The following is a 24,882-nucleotide window of genomic DNA, read 5'->3' as shown; positions in this document are numbered from 1 at the left end:
ATTTAGTGGTGACGGGCTCGAACCTCGGTCTAATCAAGAAGCGTGTGCTACGCACTGCTGCTCCTTCCCACCTGGCGACAGAGGTGCATACCTAGAGAACTGTGTACAGGTCTGGAAGCCTCATTTTAGGAAGGATGTAGAGTTGCTAGAACAAGTACAAAGAAGGGCAAGACTGGTGAGGGGAACAAAGGGGTGCTCTTACCAAGAAAGGCTTAAGTTCTGCAAATTGCAGCACCTGGGAGTAGGCACCTGCGAGGTGCCTACTCCCAGGCATAGATTCTTGCTCAGATTAAGAACCTGAGGGGGCACAGTTTCAAATTAAGAAAGACAGTTGTAGAACAGATGTGCGGAAATTTGCCTTCAGCCAGCAGGTAGTTGGAACAGACTTCCATCTTTTGTTGTGGAAGTTGATAGCCTAAATAAATTTAAAGCTGAGCTGTACAGGCATTTGGAATGAACGGAGAGGTGAAATGGGAGGGTTTTTTTTGGCTGATGCTGCATAAGGTTGCTTTCTTGCATTGTATGCCTCTACTAATGCTAATGTACAAAAAACTATAATAATTGCTGGATTTCTATGAGTCTTCACAGTTTCACTAATGAAATTTGTGAAGGCTCAATAAATTGTCCTAAAAGAACCAAATAAAATATTTCATGAATATCCATCCACTGAGAGTTCAGTTCTTACATGCAGTTGGACAAACACTGAAATAATAATTACCATGTTTCTATTGGTTTGTATTATTTAGTATGATTTGTCAAACCATCTTGGGATGGCTCAACAAATCATTCTAAAATGACTAAATATAAAATCTTATGAAAATCTTCCACTAGGTAGATGGATTTTCATAAAATTGCATATAATAACTCTACTAGGAGTAGAATTATGCGCAATTGGACAGACATACAGATAGATGGCTGTGCTGAAGACAATTGTAATCACACATACATTCTAATATGCCTAACAATGAACAATTAAACAATAACAGTTGGAAAGCAAATTAGAATTTTTTGGAATTTGTTAAAAATAGAAGGGAAGGGATGAATCACATTGGTCCACTAGATATGAATGTTATTACCGTTCAGGGTCCTGTGAAGATTGCTGATGAAGAGAAATGTTCTGCAGCCCCATTTACAAATGAAGTTTTTAGATATGGGGTTGACAGAAGTCTATCTAATCCTCTAGGTGGATGAGATTAGATAGGACTTCTGTTAGTGATTAAAATATATTGATGTGGAATTTCTTCTGCATTGGTTAAAACATACTGATGTGGAATTTCTTTGGCAGTAATTAAAATATACTGATTTAGAATTTCTTTGGCAGTGATTAAAATATACTGATTTAGAATTTCTTTGGCAGTGATTAAAATATACTGATGTTGAATTTACTTGAAAGACATAATTATTGTCAAGAGTAAAGAGATTTGCTTTTGTAAAAGTGACTTATATATACAGCTTTTAAATTCTTATCAGTGGGAACCAAATGATGTTACCAACTGCAATTCAAAATGGGAGGCATTCAGTAAAATAAACAAAAAATCTACTAAGCTTTTTTATGCCAACTAGGAGATATTGTACTGGTTTAGACCTAAATGGATGACTGATGAGACTAGTGACAGAGAAAAAAAAAAATGCATGGTATGATTATAAATTAACTAGGAACTCAGAAACCTACAATAGGAACAAACTAGCCTGCAACCAAACCATTAGGCAAGCAAAGGTAGATTATGAAAAGTCCTTGGATAACAATGCAAAGAAAAGAAATAGAAATTCTTTGCTTATGTTAGCAAGAAGGAAAGGAATGAAACATTGTCCAAATGGATATGAATGGCATAACTTCTGATGATCCTGTTCAGATTGCGACAAACTGAATAAATATTTTGTATCTACATTCATGTGTGAAGAAATATTTAGAGATGATAAAACCAGAAGAATACCAATTTATAACTTAGCAGCTATATGAATTTGTAATAACTGAAAAGAAAGTGAAACTGTTGAAGCTAAAAGTAAAAAAAAAAAAAAAAAGGCACCTGGGGCTGGAAGAATATCAAATTATATTAAAAGCAGCAACAATAGAAGTAAGAAAACCTTTGGTACCAATTATTATGAGAGCATTCTTGAATTCAAAAGAGTTTCCTATGCATCACAGACCTATAAGCTTGACTTCTGTTCCACAGAAAATAATGAACTCACCAGTTAAAGAAGGCATGCAGAAACATCAAAACAGGAATGCAGTTATATGGCAACCACAACATGGATTTATTAAGGGGTGATCTTGTCTGACCAATCTGAATGGATACTGCAATGCAGTAACAAAGGAATTGGATACAAAAATCAAATTTTCACATTATATAGTTAGATTTCAAAAGTTTTTGAAACTGTTCCACATTAGCATTAGCAAAATGATGCAAGAAAGCAAGCTTATACAGCATCAGCCAACAAAAACAAACAAAAACCCTTCTTATTTCACTCATTCACTTGCTATAAATGTTTGTCTAGTTCTGGCCTTCAATCTATTTAAGCTATCAACTTCTACGACAGATGGAAGTTTCTTCCAGCAATCAACCCCACTGGCTAAAGGCAAACTACTGCACATCTATCCTACAACTGTCTTTCCTCAATTTGAATTTATGTCCCCTCAGGCAATTATTCTGAGCAAGAGGAAGAATCCCATCAGCAGTGATGCATGCTCAAATCATTCAAGACCTTATACACCTCAATCAGATCACTTTGCAGGTGCCTAGTCTCCAGACACTGTAATTTGCCAAACTTAAGCCTTTCTTTTAAGCCTCACATGAAAGAATGCTGTACAAGTTGGAACAGTATAGCATTTTTTTTTTTTTTTTTTGTTAGTTGTTGGCACATCAGCTTCTGTGGCCATAATGCACCTCCCAAAGTTTTTGCATTTTACTCTGATCCAAGCCCAAGGCGAGATTCGAACCCGTGACCTGTGGGTTGCCAAGCAGGCACTTTACCCACCTGGCTAGCCCGGGCAGCAGTGTAACATTAATGGAAAGTTACTATTATGGCTTAAGGGGTGGTTTAATAGCAGACAACAGAGTGATTTTTAATGGGCACTGTTTTTCTTCTATTAATGTTATGGGGGAGTTATATCAGGATTCTAAGCTCGTTACTGTTTTCAATAATTATTAATGATATTGTTGAATGCATATTAATATTTTCCAATTCTGCAGATGATACAAATGTTAACAAGGTAAAAGAGCTAGAGAAATTAGGCACATAAGCCAAAAAGTGAAAATTAAAGTTTAACATTGATAAATGCAAGGTAGTGTGTATATGGGTAACAGTAATCCCAGAATAACATACCAACCAGTGGTGTATTCAGGCCAGAATGCACCGGAACGTCGTTCCGGTATTTTTTCCTAAATATTTGTTGTTTATTAAGCTACACGGTCCACCATTAGAATTATGGATTCAAAATTTATGTCCAAACTTGTTTGCAGTCTCATCGTTCTGCTGTTGACCAACAAACAAAAAGGGCAGTCACACAAGAATACGTAATTGATCCTGTATGGTAATTTCTATGATTCTTCTGAACAGTGTTTTTTATATTATTTTGGAGTTTTTTTTTTTTCTTTTTTTTTCTTTTCTGATTTTTTAAATTTTTTGTTTTTGTTTTTTTATTTTTGAAATTTTTATTTAATAGTTATAAATACTATATAATATCAGTGTAAATACACCATAGATAACCCTTAAGAAACTACGATGGTAATGTGGGAGGCATCATTTGCTCTGTTTCTCATATTGTGCTCTTCCTTTACGAGTTTCCATGGTATTGCACTACCTCAAATAAGTAACGCTTCACTAATAGAGGAGACTATTGTTACTTATTCTCAGTACCACCACCCAGACAGCACCATTTCAAAGCTATTGGCCTATCACTGGTGGGTGGGCAGGTACCCTGGTATTGCAGACATGACAACCCAGTTATGAAGATAATCACACAATATGAGAGATGCCAAAAGGTTTATATGATAATATTTAAAAATAACTAAATGCACAAGGCATAATACATTAAGAGTTTAATATCTATAAAATATCTGTGTAAATACACCACACCATAGATAACTCTTAAGGAACTACAATGGTAGTGTGGGAGGAAACAGAGCAAATGATGCTCTGTTTCCACACTACAATGGTAGTGTGGAAACAGAGCATCATTTGCTTTGTTTCTCATATTTCACATGGTAACTCGTGCTCTTCCTTCACGAGTTCCCATGTCTGCAATACCAGGGTACCTGCCCACCCACTGATGATAGACCAATAGCTTTGAAACGGTGCCATCTGGGTGGTGGTACTCACTGAGAATAAGTAACAATAGTCTTCTCTATTAGTGAAGCATTATTTATTCAAGGTAGTGCAATACCATGGCAACTCGTTATGAAGGAAGAGCACAATATGAGAAACAGAGCAAATGATGCCTCCCACACCACTATCTTAGTTTCTAAAGAGTTATCTATGGTGTATTTACACCGATATTATATAGATATTAAACTCTTAACGTCTTATGCCTTGTGCATTTAGTTATTTTTAAATAAATAAATACTGAACAAATATTCTAATCTTTGACTTATTTATTTTTGCAAATGAAAAAAGCATAGGTAACTATTTGTAGTTAATCAATGAGCGTTCCGGTACTATTTTTTTTAGCAATACACCTCTGATACCAACTGGGTGGTACACCACACTCAAGGTGGCAGAGACCTGGGAGGTAATTGTACAGTCTGACACTAAGTTCTCTAAGCAGTACACAGGCTGCTAGGCTAGCTCATGGGGTTTTCTCAATGATATACAGAAATTTTGGTAGCAGGGATTGGGGGGGGGGATACTATACCATTGTATAAAGTGGTGGTTAGGCCACACCTTCAATACTGCATATAAGTCTGGGGGTGTGACATTAAGGAGAATGCAGAACTGCAGGATCACATGCAGAGAAAAGTAACAAGATTAGTAACAGTAATAGTATTCGCCATATAGTGCAAGAAAGCCACAGGCTTTTGCTGCACTGGCAAAAAAAACCTACCCAAGTAGATAAGAATATACAAATTATATGCTTCCCTCTTCACAGAGGGAGTATCCAGCAGACCTTTGAATTATTCAAACTGTCAGCCTCAACTATCTGCAAGGGCAACTTGTTCCGGCCATCAATGACTTGCTGGCTAAAAGAAAACTTCCTACAATCTAATCTAAACTTCAAGCCCTGTAATTTCAATTTATGACCACTAGTTCTGGAATTGTTTAAAATAGTGTTAATTGTAATGCGGCTCTAGGGTTCCCCCCAACAGAACATCAAGCAATGTAGTGAAAACAACACTCTGTAAAGGCCAGATTTGTGTAGGTTAAAAGTGTTCCTGTGGTATTAGTGTGGGGTTGTAGTAAAGCATACAAGAGGATACTCCAACCACGAAAAGCAAATTGAAGTGCTTGTAAACCAGACACCTACGAGTAAACCTAATTGAAGTGTTCAAGGCTTTAAATGGATTGGTACAGTAACTGCTGGCATCCTTGCTGAGGCAACACAAATAAGGGGACATAAAATGAAACAGGACTGCTGCAGGATGGATGTACAAAAACTTGCTTTCAGCTAGAAAGTAAGGTTGGTTGGTTGTTTTGTTGTTTATTGGCGCATTGACAACGGTGATCATATTGCGCCAAGAAAGTAAGTGGTTGTTGGGAAGCACTCCCATCTGGTCCTGTAGAAGTGGATAGTCTGAATAATTTTAATAATTTGAAGAAAGCATTATACAAATTATTAGAAGGGATGGAGAGATGAGATAGATTTTTTTTTTTTTTTTTTATGGTTGACACTTTATGTTGTTACCTTGCACTGTTTACCACTATTAATACTGGATGGGATTTAAGAAATTTTATAATAAAAGAGGTAAACCTCATGAACTAATGTGGTGAGTGGGGTTCCACTCACCACATTAGTTCATGAAAAGTGATGGCCATTTTTGTTTTTAATATTTATTGATTATTTGATTTTAATTGATAATTCACTGATCAACACCAAAAAGGTTTCTAGCTTGAAAATAGTCAGTTCTTCTTAATTTCAGCATGAGAAAAACAAATATAACATTTAAAACTCTTAGTATGCTCTCTGTTCCATAATATAGCCCCTCCTATGATTTAGGGGAATATTGGCGAATACTAGGGAATTTTGAAGTCTAGAGGTTGGTAACACTGAAAAGATAGGTTGGTAACACTGAAACAGGAACCAATATGCCATGGGGTTTTTATATATATATATATATATATATATATATATATATATATATATATTTCTGTGTATCATTTACCTTGCAAATAATGTTTATCTCTTTTTTTTTTTTTTTTTTCAGGTTTATGGACAAAAATTACGTAAAAAGCCAGGATGCCACGTAAATGTGTTAACAATTTTTATATGTATGTGGTGATGTGACATTTTCCACTCAGAAATGCCAATTGACTCCACTTGTGAAGGCAGCCTACTACCATTATTTTGGCTGTAAGGTAGGGGATGAAGACAAACCCTGGGCACCTTACATATTTGTTGAAACAAATGCTGTAAATCTCCGTGGATGGTTGAATAACAAAGGATATTGAATGCCTTTTTGCCATCCCAATGATTTGGAGGGAGTCCTCAAATCATGTAAATGACTTATTTCTGCATGGTGCCTCCTCAGAATGGCATGTCAAAAAAAAAAAAAAAAAAAAGGAAGTAAACTGTGGAATACCCCAACATCCTGTCAACTGTCCGACCAGTGGCACATGGGGATGGTCTGCCTGTACCTTACCCTCCAGAAGAGTATACTTTGGAGTCTGATGAAGATGGAGACAGTGTGAGGAATGGTGGTCAACCTGGGCCTTCAACATCACAGGATCCTGATTTTGTGCCAGAACCTGAGTCACACAAGATCATTTGAGGTGAACTAAGTGATCTGATTCAAAACCTAGATCTATTGAAAGATAAAGCAGAGCTTCTGGGATCAAGGCTCTAACAATGGAATCTTCTGCAATCAAATGTCAAGGTGTCCGTGTACAGGAGCAGGCAGAATGCTTTAACTCCATATTTTAAAAGTGAAAACAACTTTGTTGCCTGGTGTGATGTAATGATTTGATGACAGCTTTGAATGTGAAGCACAACCCACAGGACTGGAGGCTATTCATAGACTCATCAAAGCTAAGTTTAAAAGCTGTTTTGCTCTACAAATGGCAATGCTCTTTCTTCAATTCCTCTAGGCCATGCTGTCCACATGAAGGAGACATATGAGAATATGAAATTAATTCTGGAAGCAATGAAGTATGAAGTAATAATTTATTTCATACTCCACAATGAAGTAGTGGAGTATGAAATAAATTATTATTATTAGAACAGGAAACGACAAAAGGAAACAAGCTTATACAATATCAGCAAAAAAAAAAAAAACTACTCATCTACACACCTCATCTGTTCATCCCTTCTAATAATATGTTCCTTAAATTTATTCAAGCTATCAACTGCCACAATGCTAGATGGTAGTTTGTTCCAACAATCAATTACTCTGGCTGCAGGAAAATTTTTGCACATCCTGTAGCCATCCTTTTTAAATTTAAAAGAGCTGTTCAATAATGATTATAATTTTTCGTCAACAACCATATTGCTTGCTATTCCGAGCTGAGCTGCAGAATTTATGACCAAACCAACCTGCATCGCATAGCAATTGCACAGTTGACCTTGCACATGGACGGTCAGTCAAGTTTATGCCTGTTCAGTTTTACCTATGTAAAACATGAACAGGCATTCTGTGGTGACAGCAGTGGTTGGAGCGCCATGACTGCCAATTTTTGTGTTTATTCAATCACAGAAATCAGCGGTCACGGAGCTTCAACCACTGCTATCACCACAGAAACCATAAACACTGCTTCAATAATTGAGATCACTGCATAACAGTAAGGCAACTGGCAGAGATGTTGAGAATATTAGTAAGAAGTACACACAGTATTCTCAATGACCATTTGCATAAGACACGTATTTGTGCATCTGGGTTCCAAGGCTAATCACACCTGGCAACAGCAAGTTTGCATGGAGATTTGTCAGGAGCTGCAATAGATGGTAACTGAAGATGGTGAGGTTCTGCACAAGTTGATAATTGCAGGTGAGAAGTGGTTTCATTTCGACACAAAGTAAGCAACAAAGCTCTGGTAAGCTACATCGATACCAAAAAAAAGCAAAAGTTGTGGTTTCTGCAGAAAAAGTTATAGTCATGTTTTTTAACATTCAAGGAATGGTTTACCAGCATGTTGTGCCACATCATACGACTGCTACAGGACCTTACTACAGAACTGTACTACACACAGGTGGGTGGATGCTGCATTATAACAATTCAAGACCTCACATTGCTCATACTGTCATCGAGTACTTAGCCAGCATTAATGTCAAATGTGTTCCTCATCTGCCCTACAACCCTGACCTTGCACCCTGTGATTTTTTTTTTTATTTCCAGAGTTAAAGAAAAAGCTGCGAGGAAAACATTTCCAGTCGTCAGAAGAAGTTGTAAAGACACTGGAGGTGATTCTTAAAAGCAGGTCAAAAAAGGCATCCACCATGTTTTTGAAGAATGTCAGAAATGTTGAAGTGCATTATTGAACGGTTTGAACAAGCTCAATGCTGATGGAGTTCTTCCTCTTGTTGGATTACGCACTTCAGGGCACATAAATTCAAATTGAGGAAAGACGGTTGCAGAATCCAGGTACTTGAGGCTGTTGCAGATATTCTCTCTGGTATGCCAAGATGTGTGCTTACTACCTGGGGGTCTAAAAAGCTGATGGAACTAATATTCAGGTTACACTCAAGTCAAGTGGACCTAATTCCAGCAAAGTTCAGCGGATCTGCAACAGCCAAATCCTCTGCTTGCAACTTCACAATGGTGAGACTGTTAGTAACCCTGGGTATAACCCCCAATGTGCAAGTCCTGAAATACAGAAATTAGCATACTGGAGGTGACCACACAGGTGCAAACCAACATAAGCAAAGGTAGATGTGTGGTGCCCACACAACACAGAGGAATGCCACCCTTCTGTGTTGCCAGGCAATACTAGGTGGTAGGTTACTCTCATCAACTAGTGCATTATTGGTGCCTTGAAGTGGTGGAACCCATGTTTAGTCACCAGGAAAAAGCTCTGGCAATCCTCCCATCTCTTCCATCAAGCAGTGTGATTGATGTCTTTTCAGGTTATGATGGACATCACAGCAAGATCCAATCTTCCCTATATTTCGAGGGTAAATCTATAAAAGTGTTTCAAGATAGTCCCACCGGACCAAACTTTTGGTAACTCTCTCTAGGAAGCTGCCAGATCAGAAAGTGCATAATCTTGCTGCCTCTTCTCTGCCAGATAGTGACTGGAAAGAGTCAGAGTGGTGTGTGTGTCAAGCCCAAGTTATGTCAAGGAGCTGGGTATATTCTTACCATGTGTATGCCATATCCAAAAATTTCATTACTTCATACAGGATGTCCTTGCCACCATTTCTTACTTCTGAATACACCATGAACTGTCAAAATAATACAACTTATCTCCAAAAAGACCTAAACCTCCCAAATACTTCCTCATTCATTTCACAAACATATGTAGTCTCAGTTCTAATCTCAACAATGTCCATTTCCACTTAGTCTTCCAAACCTTTTTTTTCACAGAATCCCAGTTATCAGCTAATTCAACCACTGCTACTCTCAGTTGTCCAAATTATTCACTATACAATTTGTTTTGCTTTGAAGGTGGTACTTGTGCATACGTCCATTCTGATATTCCCTGTCAGAGATAGTCATTTGGAATTTCCTCTTTTCGATCTTCTCTGGCTTAATTTCTCTACCACATTCTGTCTGATTCATCTGTTACCTCTATCACTCTCCCAACTCCACTAATCACTTGGAACTCTTTCACTTCCTCTCCTTAAAACTTGACTTTCTCCAGTCCAACTTTCTTAACAGGGAGGTAATTTTCCTTGGTGATTTTAATGTTCACAACTCCAAGCCAACTTCCATTTTCTAGCCAGATGGAGCCAGCTAGTCAAGATGCTGAGGCATTTGCAATTACTCATCACCTTGCACAGATTGTTCATTTACCTACCAGAATAGCAGAAAATCCTAACCATGCATCCAACATGCTTGTTCTTTTTCTCACAAACAACCCTTCTAAGTACACAGTTGTGGTTAGTGGTCCTCTAGGCACCTCAGCTCACAACTTTGTGATGGTCTCTTCTTCAAAGTAGCCTTTCTCAACCTCGTATTGTTTGGCATTAAAAGAACACAAAATGGGATTATATGCAAGATTTCTTTTCTTTTCCTTGGCCGGATTACTATATGAAATATCTTTGATGTCAACATGTGCTCTGATTGTGTCAGTGAAATTATTCTTGTAAGGATAAAATCCTTTATTCCACAATCCACCTTAAAATCTCGTATTTTATCTAAACCTTGGTTTTCCAATAAATATGCTAAGGTTGTTCAAAATAAGAATGTTGCATACTGCAATTGGCTTGCATCAAAATCTCCAAGTTCATTTTCTGCAGACACCAATTCTTGAAACTATTGTAAAGCAGTTATTAATCAGTCCAAACTAGATTTCAGGCTAAGAGGAGAAAACTTGCTTCTTGTCCAAATGGGAGTCATACATTCTGATCTCTCGGCAAAGCTACTGGCCAAAACATTTACCCATCTCAGTTTCCACCTCTGTCAAAACCAGATTGTTCTATTGCCACTTCAGCCAAAGATAAAGCTCATCTGCTAGCATCTTATTCGTGTATTGATTATCTTGTAAAACGCCTCCCACAATTCCCAGTACACCCCATTCAATGCCTCCTGTGGTCTTCTGTCAAAAGAATGTCAGAAGGATTTTGAACAATCTTGATGCTAAAAAAGCTCCAAGTCCTGATGGTGTTTCCCACTTGTTCTTAAAACTTGTGCTGCCTTTTTTCACTTTCTTATTCAAAAGGTGTTTTCCCTTCTGCTTAGAAATTTGTTCATATCCAGCCAGTTCCTAAAAAGAGTGACAAATACCTTCCATCCAGTTATTTCATTGCACTTCTACTCTTTACAAAGAAATGGAGAAATTTATTAATCACCAACTCCTAAACTATCTAGAAACCTTCCCTTTGATTAATAATCTTCGGTATGGATTCCATCAGTGTCAATTCACTGGTAATATTCTGGCTTATGTTACTCATCTATGGATAAATGGTTGTTCAAAGTTTGGTGAAATGTCAAGAGCAACTCAAGCAGTTGCTCTTGACATTTCAAAGGCCTTTGATTGTGTTTGCATAAATGTCTTCTAAATAAGCTTCCATCTTATGGTTTGCCAACTGTTATTTGTAATTGAGTATCCAGTTTTCTCTCTGACTGCTCACTGCAAGTGATAATAGATGGCTCTCAGTCTTCTAACTTCTCGATTAATGCCTGTGTTCAGTTCTTTCTCCCACTCCTTTCTTCTTGTATATTAATGACATTCTTCCACTAACTGGAAATCCTATCCACAGCTTTGCTGATGATAGCACATTCCACCTTCCACTTTGAGAAACCTTGCCCTGCACAAACAGCTTCAACTTCTCGAATATCCACTACCAATTCCTTAAATGCTGATCTCCAGGTAATTCTCAGATAACTTAGTGGATTTCAATCCTTCTAAAACTGATTCCTGTCTTACATCTTCTGAAAATAATTCTTCTGCTCATCTTCGATGACACTCCAGTTTCTTGGCAAGATCATATATCTCTATTGCAGATTCCCCTGATTCTAATCTCTCTTGGCATAAGAACATTTCAAATATCGCTTCCACCGCATCTAAAAAACTAGGTTTTCTCTCACTCTTGGCATTAATTTTCTTCCACTCTCGGCGTTACTTTTCTTCCAAATAGCTCTTGACTCTGTGGAATATTGTTCTCACATCTGGGGTGGTGCCCCCCAAAACCTACCTACCTCTCTCTCTCTCTCTCAATTCCAATCAAAAGAGGGCACTTAGGTCAATTAATGACTCATCTCTAACAGAGTCTCTCCACTCTGTCTCACAGACTGTTTTTTCTGCATGGATTTTTATAGATACTTCCATGGGCACTGTTTTTCCGAATTGGCTTCTATAATTCCTGCTCTCTCTTCCAAAGCAGTCCGAAAATATGTGCCGCAACCAGTCAACATCCTTTTAATGTCCAACTTCAAACTCACAGAACCAAGTTTTCTTCTTCTTCCTCATTTATTCATTCTACTTCTGCTTTCTGGAACAAACTTTCTTCATACGTATTTCCTGAAAATTATAAAATACATAAAATTATAAAATATATAAAATTATTTTATAAAAATTATAAAATAAAGAAGCTTGTTGACATTAGATGTCAACAAGCTTCTTCTTTCATCTTCTCAACCTTCAGTTCATGCACCTAGGTTCTAAGTACTATTGGTTCTAATACTGCTCATGTTTGGAATTTTCGTAAAAAAAAAAAATAAATAAAAAAGACTTGCAGAAATTTTCCTTTAGTCTGCGAGTAGTTGATTGCTGGAACAACTTCCATCTGTTGTAGAAGTTGATAGCTTAAATAAATTCAAGAAAGAACTAGACAAACTTATGGCGTGAATGGAAAGGTGAAATGAAACAAAAAAAAATTTTTTTTTTTTTTTTTTGTTTCTTTTTTTTTTTTTGGCTGATTTTTTAAACTGAAGCTTGCTTTCTTGCATCATATCCCCACTATTAATTTCATCAAATGGAGGACTACTCTAAAAAGGACTATCAAAATATATTGTGGAAAAAAAAAATTATGATCATTCTTTATTGAACAGCCCTCATATATATGTCTTAAAATTTTGAAAACAATAAGGTATCATCAAACCTCAGACAAAATTCCATCAGTAGTGCAAACTAATAAATTTATTGCCAACTTTCAGAAGTGAGAGAGAGTTAAAACAACTGTACTGTCAAGTTATAGACTCCTGGGTAACTGCTCTACCACTGATGAGGTGAAAAAAAAAAAAAAAAAAAAACAGCCACTTGGTTGGTGGCACTATTACTAATACGTACTAATAGAGTAAGCTTATCGGCAAAAAGATCTAAACCTCCCAAACACTTCCTAGTTCTTTTCACAAATATACATGGTCTCAATTCTAATCTCAATGATTTACATTTCCACTTGCAGTCTGCAAACCCCATGTACTTTTTCTGACAGAATCTCAGTTATCGGTTGATTCAACTACTGCTCATCTAACTTGCCCAAATTATTCGCTGTACGATTCCTTTCACCCCAGAGGCCTTCATCCTGCAGTGGATTTAAAATGGCTGATGATATGTCTGTTCCAATAGTCCCTGTCACAGACTTTGTAATTCAAAATCTCCTCTTTTCGACCTTCTTTCGCTTAATATCTCTCTACCTCATTCTGTAAAATTCATCTGTTGTCTCTACTTTTCTCCCAACTCCACTAATCACTTGGAGCTCTTGGACTTCATCTCTTTGCAACTGGACTTTCTCCAGTCCAACTTTCCTAACAGTGAGGTAATTTTCCGTGGTGATTTTAATGTTCACAACTCCAGCTGGCTTCCACTCTCTAGTCACACAGACCCAGCTGGTCAAGAAACTGAGGATTTTGCAATTACTAATCACCTTGCACAGATTGTGCAATACCGGACAATCCTAACCATACAGCCAACACACTTGATCTTTTTCTCACAAAGAACCCTTCTAAAAACATGGTCGAAGTGAGTGGTCCTTTAGGCACCTCAGATAACAACTTGGTGATTGTCTCTTCTTCAATGGAACCTTTATCTCATGGATATTCGAAACCTCATGTTGTTTGGCATTACAAGAATGCAAAATGGGATGACCTGTAAGATTTCTTCTTTTCCTTGATCGAATTACTGTTCCAAAGCTTGTGATGTCAACATTTGCTCAGATCGTGTCAGTGAAATTATCCTTGGAGGAATGGAATCCTTTTTCCCACACTCCACTTTAAAATCTCGTTCTTTATCTAAACCTTGGTTTTCCGATAAATGTGCTAAGGGTGTTCAAGAGAAGAACGTTGCATATTGTAATTGGCTTGTTTCCAATTCTTCATTTTCATTTTCTGCCTACACTACAGCTCGCAGCAATTGTAAAGCAGTTATTAATCAGTCCAAACTAGATTTTCAACAGGTTAAGAGTAGAAAACTTGCTGTTTGCCCTAATGGTAGCCGAGCATTCTAGTTTCTTGCCAAAACTATTGGCGGAAATTTTTCCCCATTTCTGCTCCCACTTCAGTCAAAACCAGATGGTTCTGTTGTCACTTCAGTCAATGATAAAGCTGACCTGCTAGCATCCCATTTTTCTTCCAACTCTCACCAGGATTAATGATCTTGGTAAAACACCTCCCCCCATTCCCAACATGCTCCATTCAACACCTCCTGTGGTCTTCTACGTCAAAAGGATGTCAGAGGGATTTTGAAGAATCTTTATACTAAAAAGCTCCAGGCCCTGATGTTATTTCTCCACTTGTTCTCAAAACCTGTGCTCCTGAACTTACTCCTGTTGTTTGCTGCCTTTTTTCACTTTCTTATTCCAAAGGTTTTTCTTTCTGCTTGGAAATTTGCTCATATCCAGCCAGTTCCTAAAAAGGGTGACAAATCCATCCCATCCAATTATCATCCCAGTGCAATTACTTCTACTCTTTCTAAAGTAATGGAGAAATCAATTAATCGTCAACTCTTAAACTACCTAGAAACCTTTCATCTGATCAACAATCGCCAGTATGGATTCCGTCAGTGTCAATCCACTGGTGACTTATGTTACCCATTTATGGACAAGTTGGGTGAAACACAAGCAGTTGCTTTTGACATCTCAGAGGCTTTCGATTGTGTTTAGCATAAAGGTCTTCTAAACAAGCTTCCATCTTATAGTTTGCCAACTGTTTTTAAACTTCTCGAATATCCGCTACCAATTCCTTAAATGCTGATCTCCAGGTAATTCTCCAGGGGGGAAAAGACAACTTAGTTGATTTCAATCCTTCTAAAACTCAGTTCTGTATTATATCTCGCAAAAAGGATTCTTCTGCTACTATGCTTATCTTTGGTGACACTCCAATTTCTAGGCAAGATGATACATCTCTTTTGGGGATTACCCTGACTTTAATCTCTCTTGGCACAAGCACATTACAAATTTTGCTTCCTCTACATCTAAAAAAACTTGGTTTTCTCTTTTGATGTCAGCGTTACTTTTCTTCCAAAACAGCTTTTCACTCTGTACTAATCGCAAATCCGCCCTACCATGGAATATTGTTCCCACATCTGGGGCGATGCCCCCAAACAAAACCTCTCTCAGGCTTCTAGATTCCATTCAGAAGAGGCAGTTAGGTTAAGTAATGACTTATCTCTAACAGAGTCTCTCCACTCACTGTCTCATAGATGTACTGAGACAGCGAGTGGAGAGACAGTACGTCTATGAGACAGCGAGTGGAGAGACTGTCTCATAGACATACTATTTCTGCTGCATGCCTTTTCTACAGATACTTTCACGGGCAGTGTTCTTCTGAATTGGCTTCTATAACTCCCACTCTCTTTCAAAACAGTCTGGACACTGCTGCCACCAGCCAACATCCATTTACTATCCAACTTCAAACTCACAGAACCAACTTTTCATCTTCCTCGTTTATTCTTTCAACTGCCATTTTCTGGAACAACCTTCCTTCATACGTATTTAAAAATAATAAAAAAAAATAAATAAAAAAAGTAACAACATGCTCTCCACTGGAAAAGTAGTTATTACTAGTGCAATACATAAGCTCACTGTGACAACTCACATTTAAGAGACTAATGCCACTGCATCTAGACAACTGAACTAGATGCTTGTTGTGCATAATCTTTGTAGGAACCACAAAAATGCAGCTCTATTTGACAAAATTAAAATACTGATAGGAAGGGAATCCAAAACTTTCCAGACAGTTGTACAAACCTCATATCCAATATTTATGATACAAGAACCAAACATGTCTAGACATATGAATATAAATTCATATTAATGCAGATCAGTGGTTAAGAACTTAGACCTGAATTTCTGTTTATTTGTAAAAGCAGATCTCATCTCAAAAATGGACTCAACAATGTAACATATTCAATAAGGCATATTCAAACAGAGTGAATAGTTCCACAATTCCTCTACAGTTGACAGAAACAAGTTCATATACCCAATGCCCCATTTGACTTCATTCCACAAATGAACTTATTTGGCAAACATGGTCAAGTAAATAGGTGAGGTGACCATCAGGCTCCCAGAACTATTCTTATGCAACAAGGAAAAACTAGTGTTGCATTACCTTGCTAGAAACAGCCATTATTGCAGGAAGAAAGTCACTATACTATGATATCCCTTTAATTTAAAGATCATCCTCTAAACCATACCACACCACAACACTCTTTCCTAATCAGATTGCAATGTCTTCACTAAGCATGATGGATTTTCGATGTTTCATGGTTTCACACCCTGCTCCTGCCTATCCACATGAAAACAGAATTCATCGGACAACGAAAATTTTTTTCCAGTTAACTGTAAAACTGAAATAGTTGCATTCTAGCAATCATTGGTTTAATGCAGCCAGTTCTTTGTTATATGGATGCACTGGACCAAGTGAATATAATGCTGGACTGCTTCTTGAGCCCTTAGCATCAGCCAATCATTTCTGGTCCCAATTTTCTTAGATTATAATCATTCCCAGTCATTCCATATTCAGAATTAAGTTAAATCACATCATTTATTGTTTTATGATATATCACTGCAGATATATCATAACCAAATGCTAGGAGTCTCCATTGTCAACCTATGTACCTAGCCATAGGCTATTACTAGCATATAACAACAATTTTATTAAAGAGGGTGTGGTGTCCCTAATAAACTGTCTACTAAGTGTATAGTCTTATATTACAAATTTTCAAATTAAAGCCAAAGAATGAGATGTTTTCTTCAACTAATTAACTAATACCAATTTTATTTCAGAGTAGTAGTTAGCAGTAGAGGCAAGTGATGCAAGAAAGCAAGCGTATGATCTTATGTAATATCAGCCAAAAAAACCAATTTCACTCATCCATTCCCTCTAAAAGTTTATCTAATTCCTCCTTGAATTTATTTAAGTTATCAACTCCCATAACGACAGATGGAAGTTTGTTCCAGCAATCAACTACCCACCGGCTAAAGGCAAATTTCAGCACATCTAATCTACAACTGTCTTTCCTCAATTTGAATTTATGTCCACTCGGATTCATAATCTAAGCAAGCAGAAGAATCTCATCAGAATTGAGCCTGCTCAACCCAATTCAAGGTCTTATGTACCTCAATCAGATCACCTCGCAGTTGCCTAGTCTCCAGATACTGCAATCTGCAGAACTTAAGTGCCGACCGGCCTAGCCAGGTGGGTAAAGTGCCTGCCTGGCAACCCAAATTTTGCAGGTTCGAATCCCGCCTCAGGCTTGGATCAGAGTAAAAATGAAAAAACCTTGGAAGGTGCATTATGGCCACAGAAGCCGATGCACCAAAAAACTAACAAAAAAAAAAAAAAAACTTAAGCCTTTCTTGGTAAAAGGACCCCCTTCATTTCCCTCACCAATCTTGTTGCCTTCTCTGTAATCACATGGCACCCTCCGTAGCCAGGTGGGCAAGAGCAGCAGTGCATAGCACACGCTTCTTGATTAGACCGGGGTTCAAGCCCGTCACTACCAAATATGGAGGATGCGGAAAGGTCAGGGAATGACCACCGCATATCCCCCACGGAGCAATATGGCCTTAGTTGCTAATGCTCCTAAAAACCAAATAACAACAACTGTACTCACACAAGCAACTCTAAATCCTTCCTAAAATGAGACCTCAAGAACTATATGTAGTACTCAAGGCATGGCCTGACCACTGCATTATACAAAAGGAATAAAGAGTAACTGATGTATGAAAATAATAAATTAATTCCATTTTTCTTTCGGAGCAATTAATGTATGAAAATTATAGCCTTTAAAACCACTTTTTAACAATAAAAACATTAAATAGTTTCACTCAAATTCCAAATATCAATTTAAAAGACTAGATTCATGCTTCGGTAACATTCACAAATGTCTTAGCATTCAAAATACTTGGCTTAATAAATAACGTATCTAATTAAATAAGACATTACTTGGTAATTAATCTTATATTATTGTAGCATTTTAATTTCTGCAGTCATAACTCTAGTTTCTAACTACAAATCATCTCTAATGGCATTCACTCTCAGTTTACATGTGCTAAACTTGTAGTAATTGTCTGAAATACATGTTTTGGCATCCCATATGAAAAGTCGATAAATTCTCACAATACGACAGAAAATATAATATAATAAAATTTAATGAAAATCTATGCGAGTGGGTACAGCCTTTTCCACTCACGAATTAAGTTAATTAAAAATAAATTTTAACTGAAACATCGAACGAAATCCAGAACTGTAAACCAGTTTCAACTACCAAAACATATTTCGAAATATCATACCTGTTTCTCTAGTTGTGGGGGAGGAGGAGGAGGAGGTGGTGGTGTACTCTTTAGTTGTTCTAAAGTATTCACACGACTGCTTAGAGTTGCTTTCTGTTCAAATGTAAAGGCCGGATGATGAATAACCATAGAAAATAAAAGTAATATTTCACTTAGTATCTTTTCATCAGCCAAAGTATAAAAGTATGGCAAATTTTCTACTTCAGTTGCTTCTATTAAAATCTTGTATATTGCATTTGAACATTCACGATTTTGTGACCGCAGCAGAGCTACCGATACGATCAATTTACTTCTGAGCACAGTGTCTCTGATATCAGTTAATTTAGAAACATAAGAAAAGTCATTAGCTTTCTGCTCTACTTCCCTGAGATGATAATAATCCTTTCTACCAAGATCTTCAAGGCACGTCCCAAAAAATCTCAGCTCCAGAGGAAAACACATACTTAGTAAACCACACATTATATCTATTCTCTTTGCTCCACTTAAATCTTTAAACAGTGCTAAGAACTCTTCTCTGACGGCCATGTCTACAGAGAAATGGCTAATATCTACTAAAAATTTCCCCTGCTAAAATTATTAGCATTGGTCCACTCGAAACTTCAGGAGGTCGCCATTACACCCTTGACAGCCGGATAACTGTACAGCACCAGCCAATGAGAAACTTGAGTTAGTACAGTTTTATACCAATTATAATGCATATAAAATATAAAGCGACACTTATCGACAAGTACGCTACATAAACCAGATGCTGTGTTTCTTAAGCAGGCAGAAGTTGCGTTATTAACTGTAACCTAATTTGCACAGGAAAATTAATAAATAATAGTATACAGGTGTGTTTTACTTCATGAGGTTCAAGCTACAATCTAATCATTTCAGCTATGAAAAAGCAAGGTAACACGGCAATTAATGGATAAGGATGTCGAGAAAACTATACTTTTACTCCACGAAAATGTGTGACGTGTATGTAAACATACACTAATTCCCCTCTTAAAGTGATTTCGCACTACGCGTATTTTTTATTACGCGTATTTTTCTATGAAAGGAATGTTTTCACTTAAATCCGGAACGCACCGGAATTACATGTTTCTTTGGCGGGGAGCAAGTGAAATAACCTAATTTCTTGGTAATGTTCTGTGATTATTCTAATTATCATGAAATTGGTTTATTACAGAGGTAAAAAATGGCATTAAAATTTGTCATAGGTGGTCATAAGCTGGATATCATCATTCTTCTATTTCTTGGTAATTCCCTTGTACTTCTGACTCTTGTTCGTTCTCTCTCTCTCTCTCAGGGTAATTCAGAATTTTTTTTGGCTGGTGCAGCATAAGCCTCAGGCTTCCTTGCACCATATAGCTAATAATAATAATAATAATAGGACGTCACTGTGTACCTTGGATTTGTGGTCTACAGCTCTTACTACTTAATTACTACACGCAAAATTTTTGTAGTCTACTTAAACATACATAAAATCTGAGAGATACGATAACACAAAAAACTTATAATGGCAAAATAAAAGATCACAAAATACCGTGAATAGTTCAGTTAACATTTTACAGTAAACTCCCCTTATAATATTGCATTTATCACATTTATATTGTAATACTCAAGATCTCCTTAGTATAATTTCATAAAACAGTTTTAAGATTTTCCATTCTTTGGCTTGCATGAAAAAGGTTGAAAGTCCAAAAAAAAAAAAAAAAAAGAGTAGAATGTTAAGTATATGCAGGTTATCAGCATACATAAAAACCATTTTTTTTTTTTCATAAAGACTGGGGAATGGGAAGCTTTTAAAAATAATAATCTACTAAAATTTGGAGGAAAAACAAAACCTAGTCTCCAAAAAAGTCGAGGAGTTCAACTCATGGCGCCCTTTGCAGCGAGTCCCTTGTAAAGAGTTATAAAGGGATTTTAATCAGTTATATATTAACCCCGGGGGCTCACATCTGGTGAGTATGGGTTTGGCAAACCCAGGGTCCTCAGCTGGATATCATAATTCTTCTCTTTCTTGGTGATTCCTTTCTGCTTCTCTCTCTCTCTTCCTCTGTCTCTCTCTCAGGGTAACTCGGGAATTTTTTTTTTTTTTTTTTTTGGCTGGTGCAGCATAAGCCTCAGGCTTCCTTGTACCATGTGGCTAATAATAATAATATATATATATATATATATATATATTCATCACACAAAATACTATAAAAAATACAAATTGAAAAAAAAAAATTGTTTTATTTTTAAGTTAAATTCCCTAACAATGCAAAAGGATATCATCATTCTTCTCTTTCTTGGTGATTCCTTTCTACTTCTCTCTCTCTCTCTCTCTCTCTCTCTCTCTCTCTCTCTCTCTCTCTCTCTCTCTCTCTCTACAGTGATATCCATCAAGATCACATAGATAAAATTTCTTCCAATGCATGGTTCACAAGCGGGACGCTCTTCCCCGAGACTGGAGGATTCATGTTCGCCATCCAAGACCAGGTAATCAACACCAGGAACTATGGAAAATACATCGCCAAGGAGCCCGGATTGTCTGATGACACATGTCGACAATGCCACCTAGCCTCAGAAACGATCCAACACATCACTGCGGGATGCAAGGTGATCACCCAGACTGAGTATACTCATAGACACGATCAGGTAGCCAGGACAATACATCAGAAGCTAGCAGGGACATACCAGTTGATCGAAGAAAGTGTACCGTACTACAAATACAAACCCCAGGCAGTACTAGAGACCCCAACCCACAAGCTGTACTGGGACCGCACCATAATAACGGATAGGATAATCCCACACAACAGACCGGACATAACGCTTGTGGATAAGAAGGAAAAGGCTACCTATCTAATTGACATAGCGGTACCCAACACTGGCAACCTGAAGAAAAAATCAGGAAGTACACGAACCTAAGACAGGAGATCAAAGAGATGTGGCATATGAAACAAGTAACGATCATCGTGTCAATCACAGGTATTGTGCCAAAGACCCTACATAACAACCTAGCAGCACTAGGTCTCCCAGCGGAAACCTACAAAGAACTCCAGAAAGTCGCAATCCTGACCACCTGTAGGATAGTCAGAGAGTTCCTCGACCAACAGTAACACCAGACATAACAACAAAACCACCCTGTGTACTTGGTAGCAATACCCGTCAGAAGGTGGAACCCCTAATCAGGGAGAAATAATATAAGAGCAATAATAATAAAAAATTATAAAATGATTACATGGTCTTTAAATAATAGAACGTGACCACTTCAAATCCACAAAACATATAAATAAATAAATTTTCTGTTTATACTCTGGCACGACAATCAAGTCAGTAGAGTTTACAATAAATCGTCAATACAAATATTTATCGTATTTAGTAGTCACGGGCTGGAACCCCGGTCTACTCAAGGAACGCGTGCTATAGCACTCTCGATAATCAAAGTAAAAAAATAATAATAATGACTAACAAATTTCACTTTCTCCACTGCAAATCTTGCTAGCCTATTACTGCAAACATACTGAAAATCACCACAGAAAAAAAAAAAAAAAGCACTGATAGGTTATTAGTATTTGTGATGGAAAATGATTCAAGAAACCAACCTTGTACAGCATCTCACAAAAAAACCCTTCCCACGTCGCCTGCGCAACCACACTTGTTTTTAATCACCTTACCCCCACCCCATCCCCCTCTGAGCGGGAACGGACCAGGTTGAAAATCCATCAATGATTTTATTATTTTCTTTTATTATATTATAATAAATAAATGTTATACTAGAGCCACCTGGAATATCAGTTCATCAATCCAAATGTACCGGCTGGTTATAAAATAAGTTTCTCTATTCAGGAGACCCTAGTGTCAAAACGGTTAGAGTAAGCGCTCTGAAAATCGGTGGGTATGTCATTTAGGGTATGTGGAAGCGATCTGTAGAAGAAAAAAAATATTAGTTCAAATTCCCGCCACCAGGGGAGAAACGGCGCTGGACACATGTAAAAGTTGTCATTTACTTCAAGACACGTTGCTTACGCAAATGACATCCTGTTAGATTAAAGCAGAAAAGCCAATGCCACCGTCAATAACCATTATGGCTCTTACAAAAAAGGAATATCGAATTTTAGTAAAACTGTTCTACCAAAATAATTCCCGTATTTCTACCAAAAAATATTCCCATAGTGCTGCATTAGTAACGCTAATGCAGCACTACGGGAATATCGGAAACTTAAAAGTTTGCATCTTCGAAAACTAATAAAGATATTTGAAGTGGCCGTGGTGTTAGATATAATTACAGACAGGTGACGACCACGTATTGGAACAGAGGTAGTCTGTGAAGTGACGGTTGCAATGGCCTCCATGTCACAAGGCGAAACACTACCAGTCGGTAGTGCCAGTGGTGTGTCAAGAGACTTGAGCCTTCCTTGGTCTACTGTACGTAAAGTGCTTCGAATAATTTTAAGCTGGTTCCCGAACAAGATTCACGTGGTGCAAGAACTAAAGTATTGTGATCCGCAACAACGAATAGGCTTTGCTCCACGATTTCTGGCTCGTATGGAACTTGACGATACATGGGTTCGAATGATCTTGTGGTCTCATGAGGCACGTTTCACTCTTCATGGGACAGTAAATACACAAAACTGCCGAATATTGGGAACTTTTTTCCATCTGCTGTGCATGAAAGACCACTACGAAGTCAATACGTTATAGTACGGTGTGGACTCACAGCAGAGTTTATAATCGGACGATTTTTCTTTGAAGAGTCTACACCTCGTGGCTTCCCTGTACGGTGTATGGAAACTAGTGCACGGTACTGCACTCTTCTAAGAGATCACATTATTCCACCTCTGCAAGAAAAGCAATGCTTGGAGACTGTAGTGTTCATTCAAGATGGTTCCCCTCCCACGTTGATCGACAAGTGAAGGAGCTGCTCCGTTCAACATTCGGAAATGATAGCATCATTTCTAGAGATTTTCCGCAGTTCTGGCCAGCCGATCGCAGATCTCAATCCCTGTGATTGGTGGCTATGATGATACCTGAAAGACAGAGTTTACCGTGGCACGATACAGATGTTTGTCAATTTGAAAGCAAGCATTAAACAGCATATAGCCAACATTCCCAATGAGAAACTGTGTCGCACGCAATCGTCCGTTTTCAGAATGTCATCTCAAGTGAAGGAAAGCACATAGAACAATATCTATAGATTTCAAAGTTCTGATATTAAAATCTAGTCCTAATTTAAGTATTCCAACTCATGTTTACAGCGCCAAATTTTCCCTGGTGGGGGAAATTTGAACAAATTTTTTCTACTGCAAATCGCTTCATCATACCCTAAATGACATACCCAACGATTTTCACAGCGCTGTCTCTAACCATTTTGACACTAGGGTCTCCTGACGGATTTTGTAATAACTGAAAGGAAACCGGAAAAGAAATTAAATTGTTGAAGCTTAACGTAAAAAAGGCTGGAGTGAGTGAATGGGATCTATCCAATTATATACGTGTGGCAGCAAAGGTGGTCAGAAAACTTTTAGCCACAATTATGAGCAGATCTTTGATTTACTATCTGCGCTTGAGACCGAATGAATAACTCAGCCCCGGAATGAAAAAAACCCATTAAAGTTCCTCGCGTCATCGACGAGATTCGAACCCGGGCCTTTTCCACAAGGTGTGGGAAGGACAGTGACGATACCACTCCTCCCCACACCGGGTGGAAAAGGCCTGGGTTCCCTCTTCGATGATGGGAGGATCTTTAATGGGCTTTTTACATTCCGGGGTTGAGTTAGTCGGTCTTAGGCGTAGATAATAAGGTTTTCCCTTCGGAAACTGGGGTTTTTCGTCCAGCAAAACAGGACAATATCTGACGTATGATTTAGACATCTGTTTCCTTTTCACATACTGAATGACAGTTAAAAAGGGCTGGAAAAGGACATGACGTGCTACATTAGAATGGAATATTATTATGGTAGAAAACATGTACGCAGAATGAGCGATACCGTTCTGATTATAGGTGGGAATCTACCTTGTGAACACTACGGCCTCTAAGAAACTTCATGATACATCCTCCAGATGCCTCCTTCACTAACAGGTGAATCATGGCAGTTATTGAGGAGACCGCTGCAGCTTTTTGGGCAGGCTTATATCAGAGAAATTGGGATGCCAGTGAAAAGTTAGACCACCACGATGAGTCTGCTGGATGACGCTGTGTTTACTTCCTTGATGGATGACCTGTGATGCTGGGGTGTTATTGTGGTTCCAGGGACTATATGTGGAGACTGATTGAGGTATTCCCCTTCATTATTAACCTGATGTGCTGTTGGGACCGTTTAGGTTTGAGGAAACGTTTACTTCTTCGTTGTTACCATAATTCCTGATTTAGACATCTGTTTCCTGGATTGCACTTCTCCTGGTTTTGAATCTTCATAGTGGACCAACAAGTG

At 37.8% G+C, this 24,882-nt stretch overlaps 1 protein-coding gene across 1 annotated transcript in view; it reads right to left on the bottom strand.

The window, feature by feature from the left end:
* LOC150078672 (uncharacterized) overlaps positions 1-19,116 on the bottom strand; it is a 292,422-nt gene extending 273,306 nt beyond the window's left edge. The window contains exon 1 of the mRNA XM_090382317.1: positions 18,482-19,116. Within this exon, the coding sequence (XP_090238443.1) occupies positions 18,482-19,006 (525 nt within the window). The 5' untranslated portion in view covers positions 19,007-19,116. The remainder of the gene's footprint in view (positions 1-18,481) is intronic.
* Between the last annotated feature and the right edge of the window lie 5,766 nt (positions 19,117-24,882).

Source organism: Mastigoproctus giganteus, chromosome 10, assembly GCF_048544385.1.
Source record: "Mastigoproctus giganteus isolate SK-2022 chromosome 10, ASM4854438v1, whole genome shotgun sequence".
NCBI classification, from domain to species: Eukaryota; Metazoa; Arthropoda; class Arachnida; order Uropygi; family Thelyphonidae; genus Mastigoproctus; species Mastigoproctus giganteus.
The sequence above is the reverse complement of the archived record's forward strand: the minus strand, read 5'-3'. Positions and strand labels throughout refer to the sequence as shown.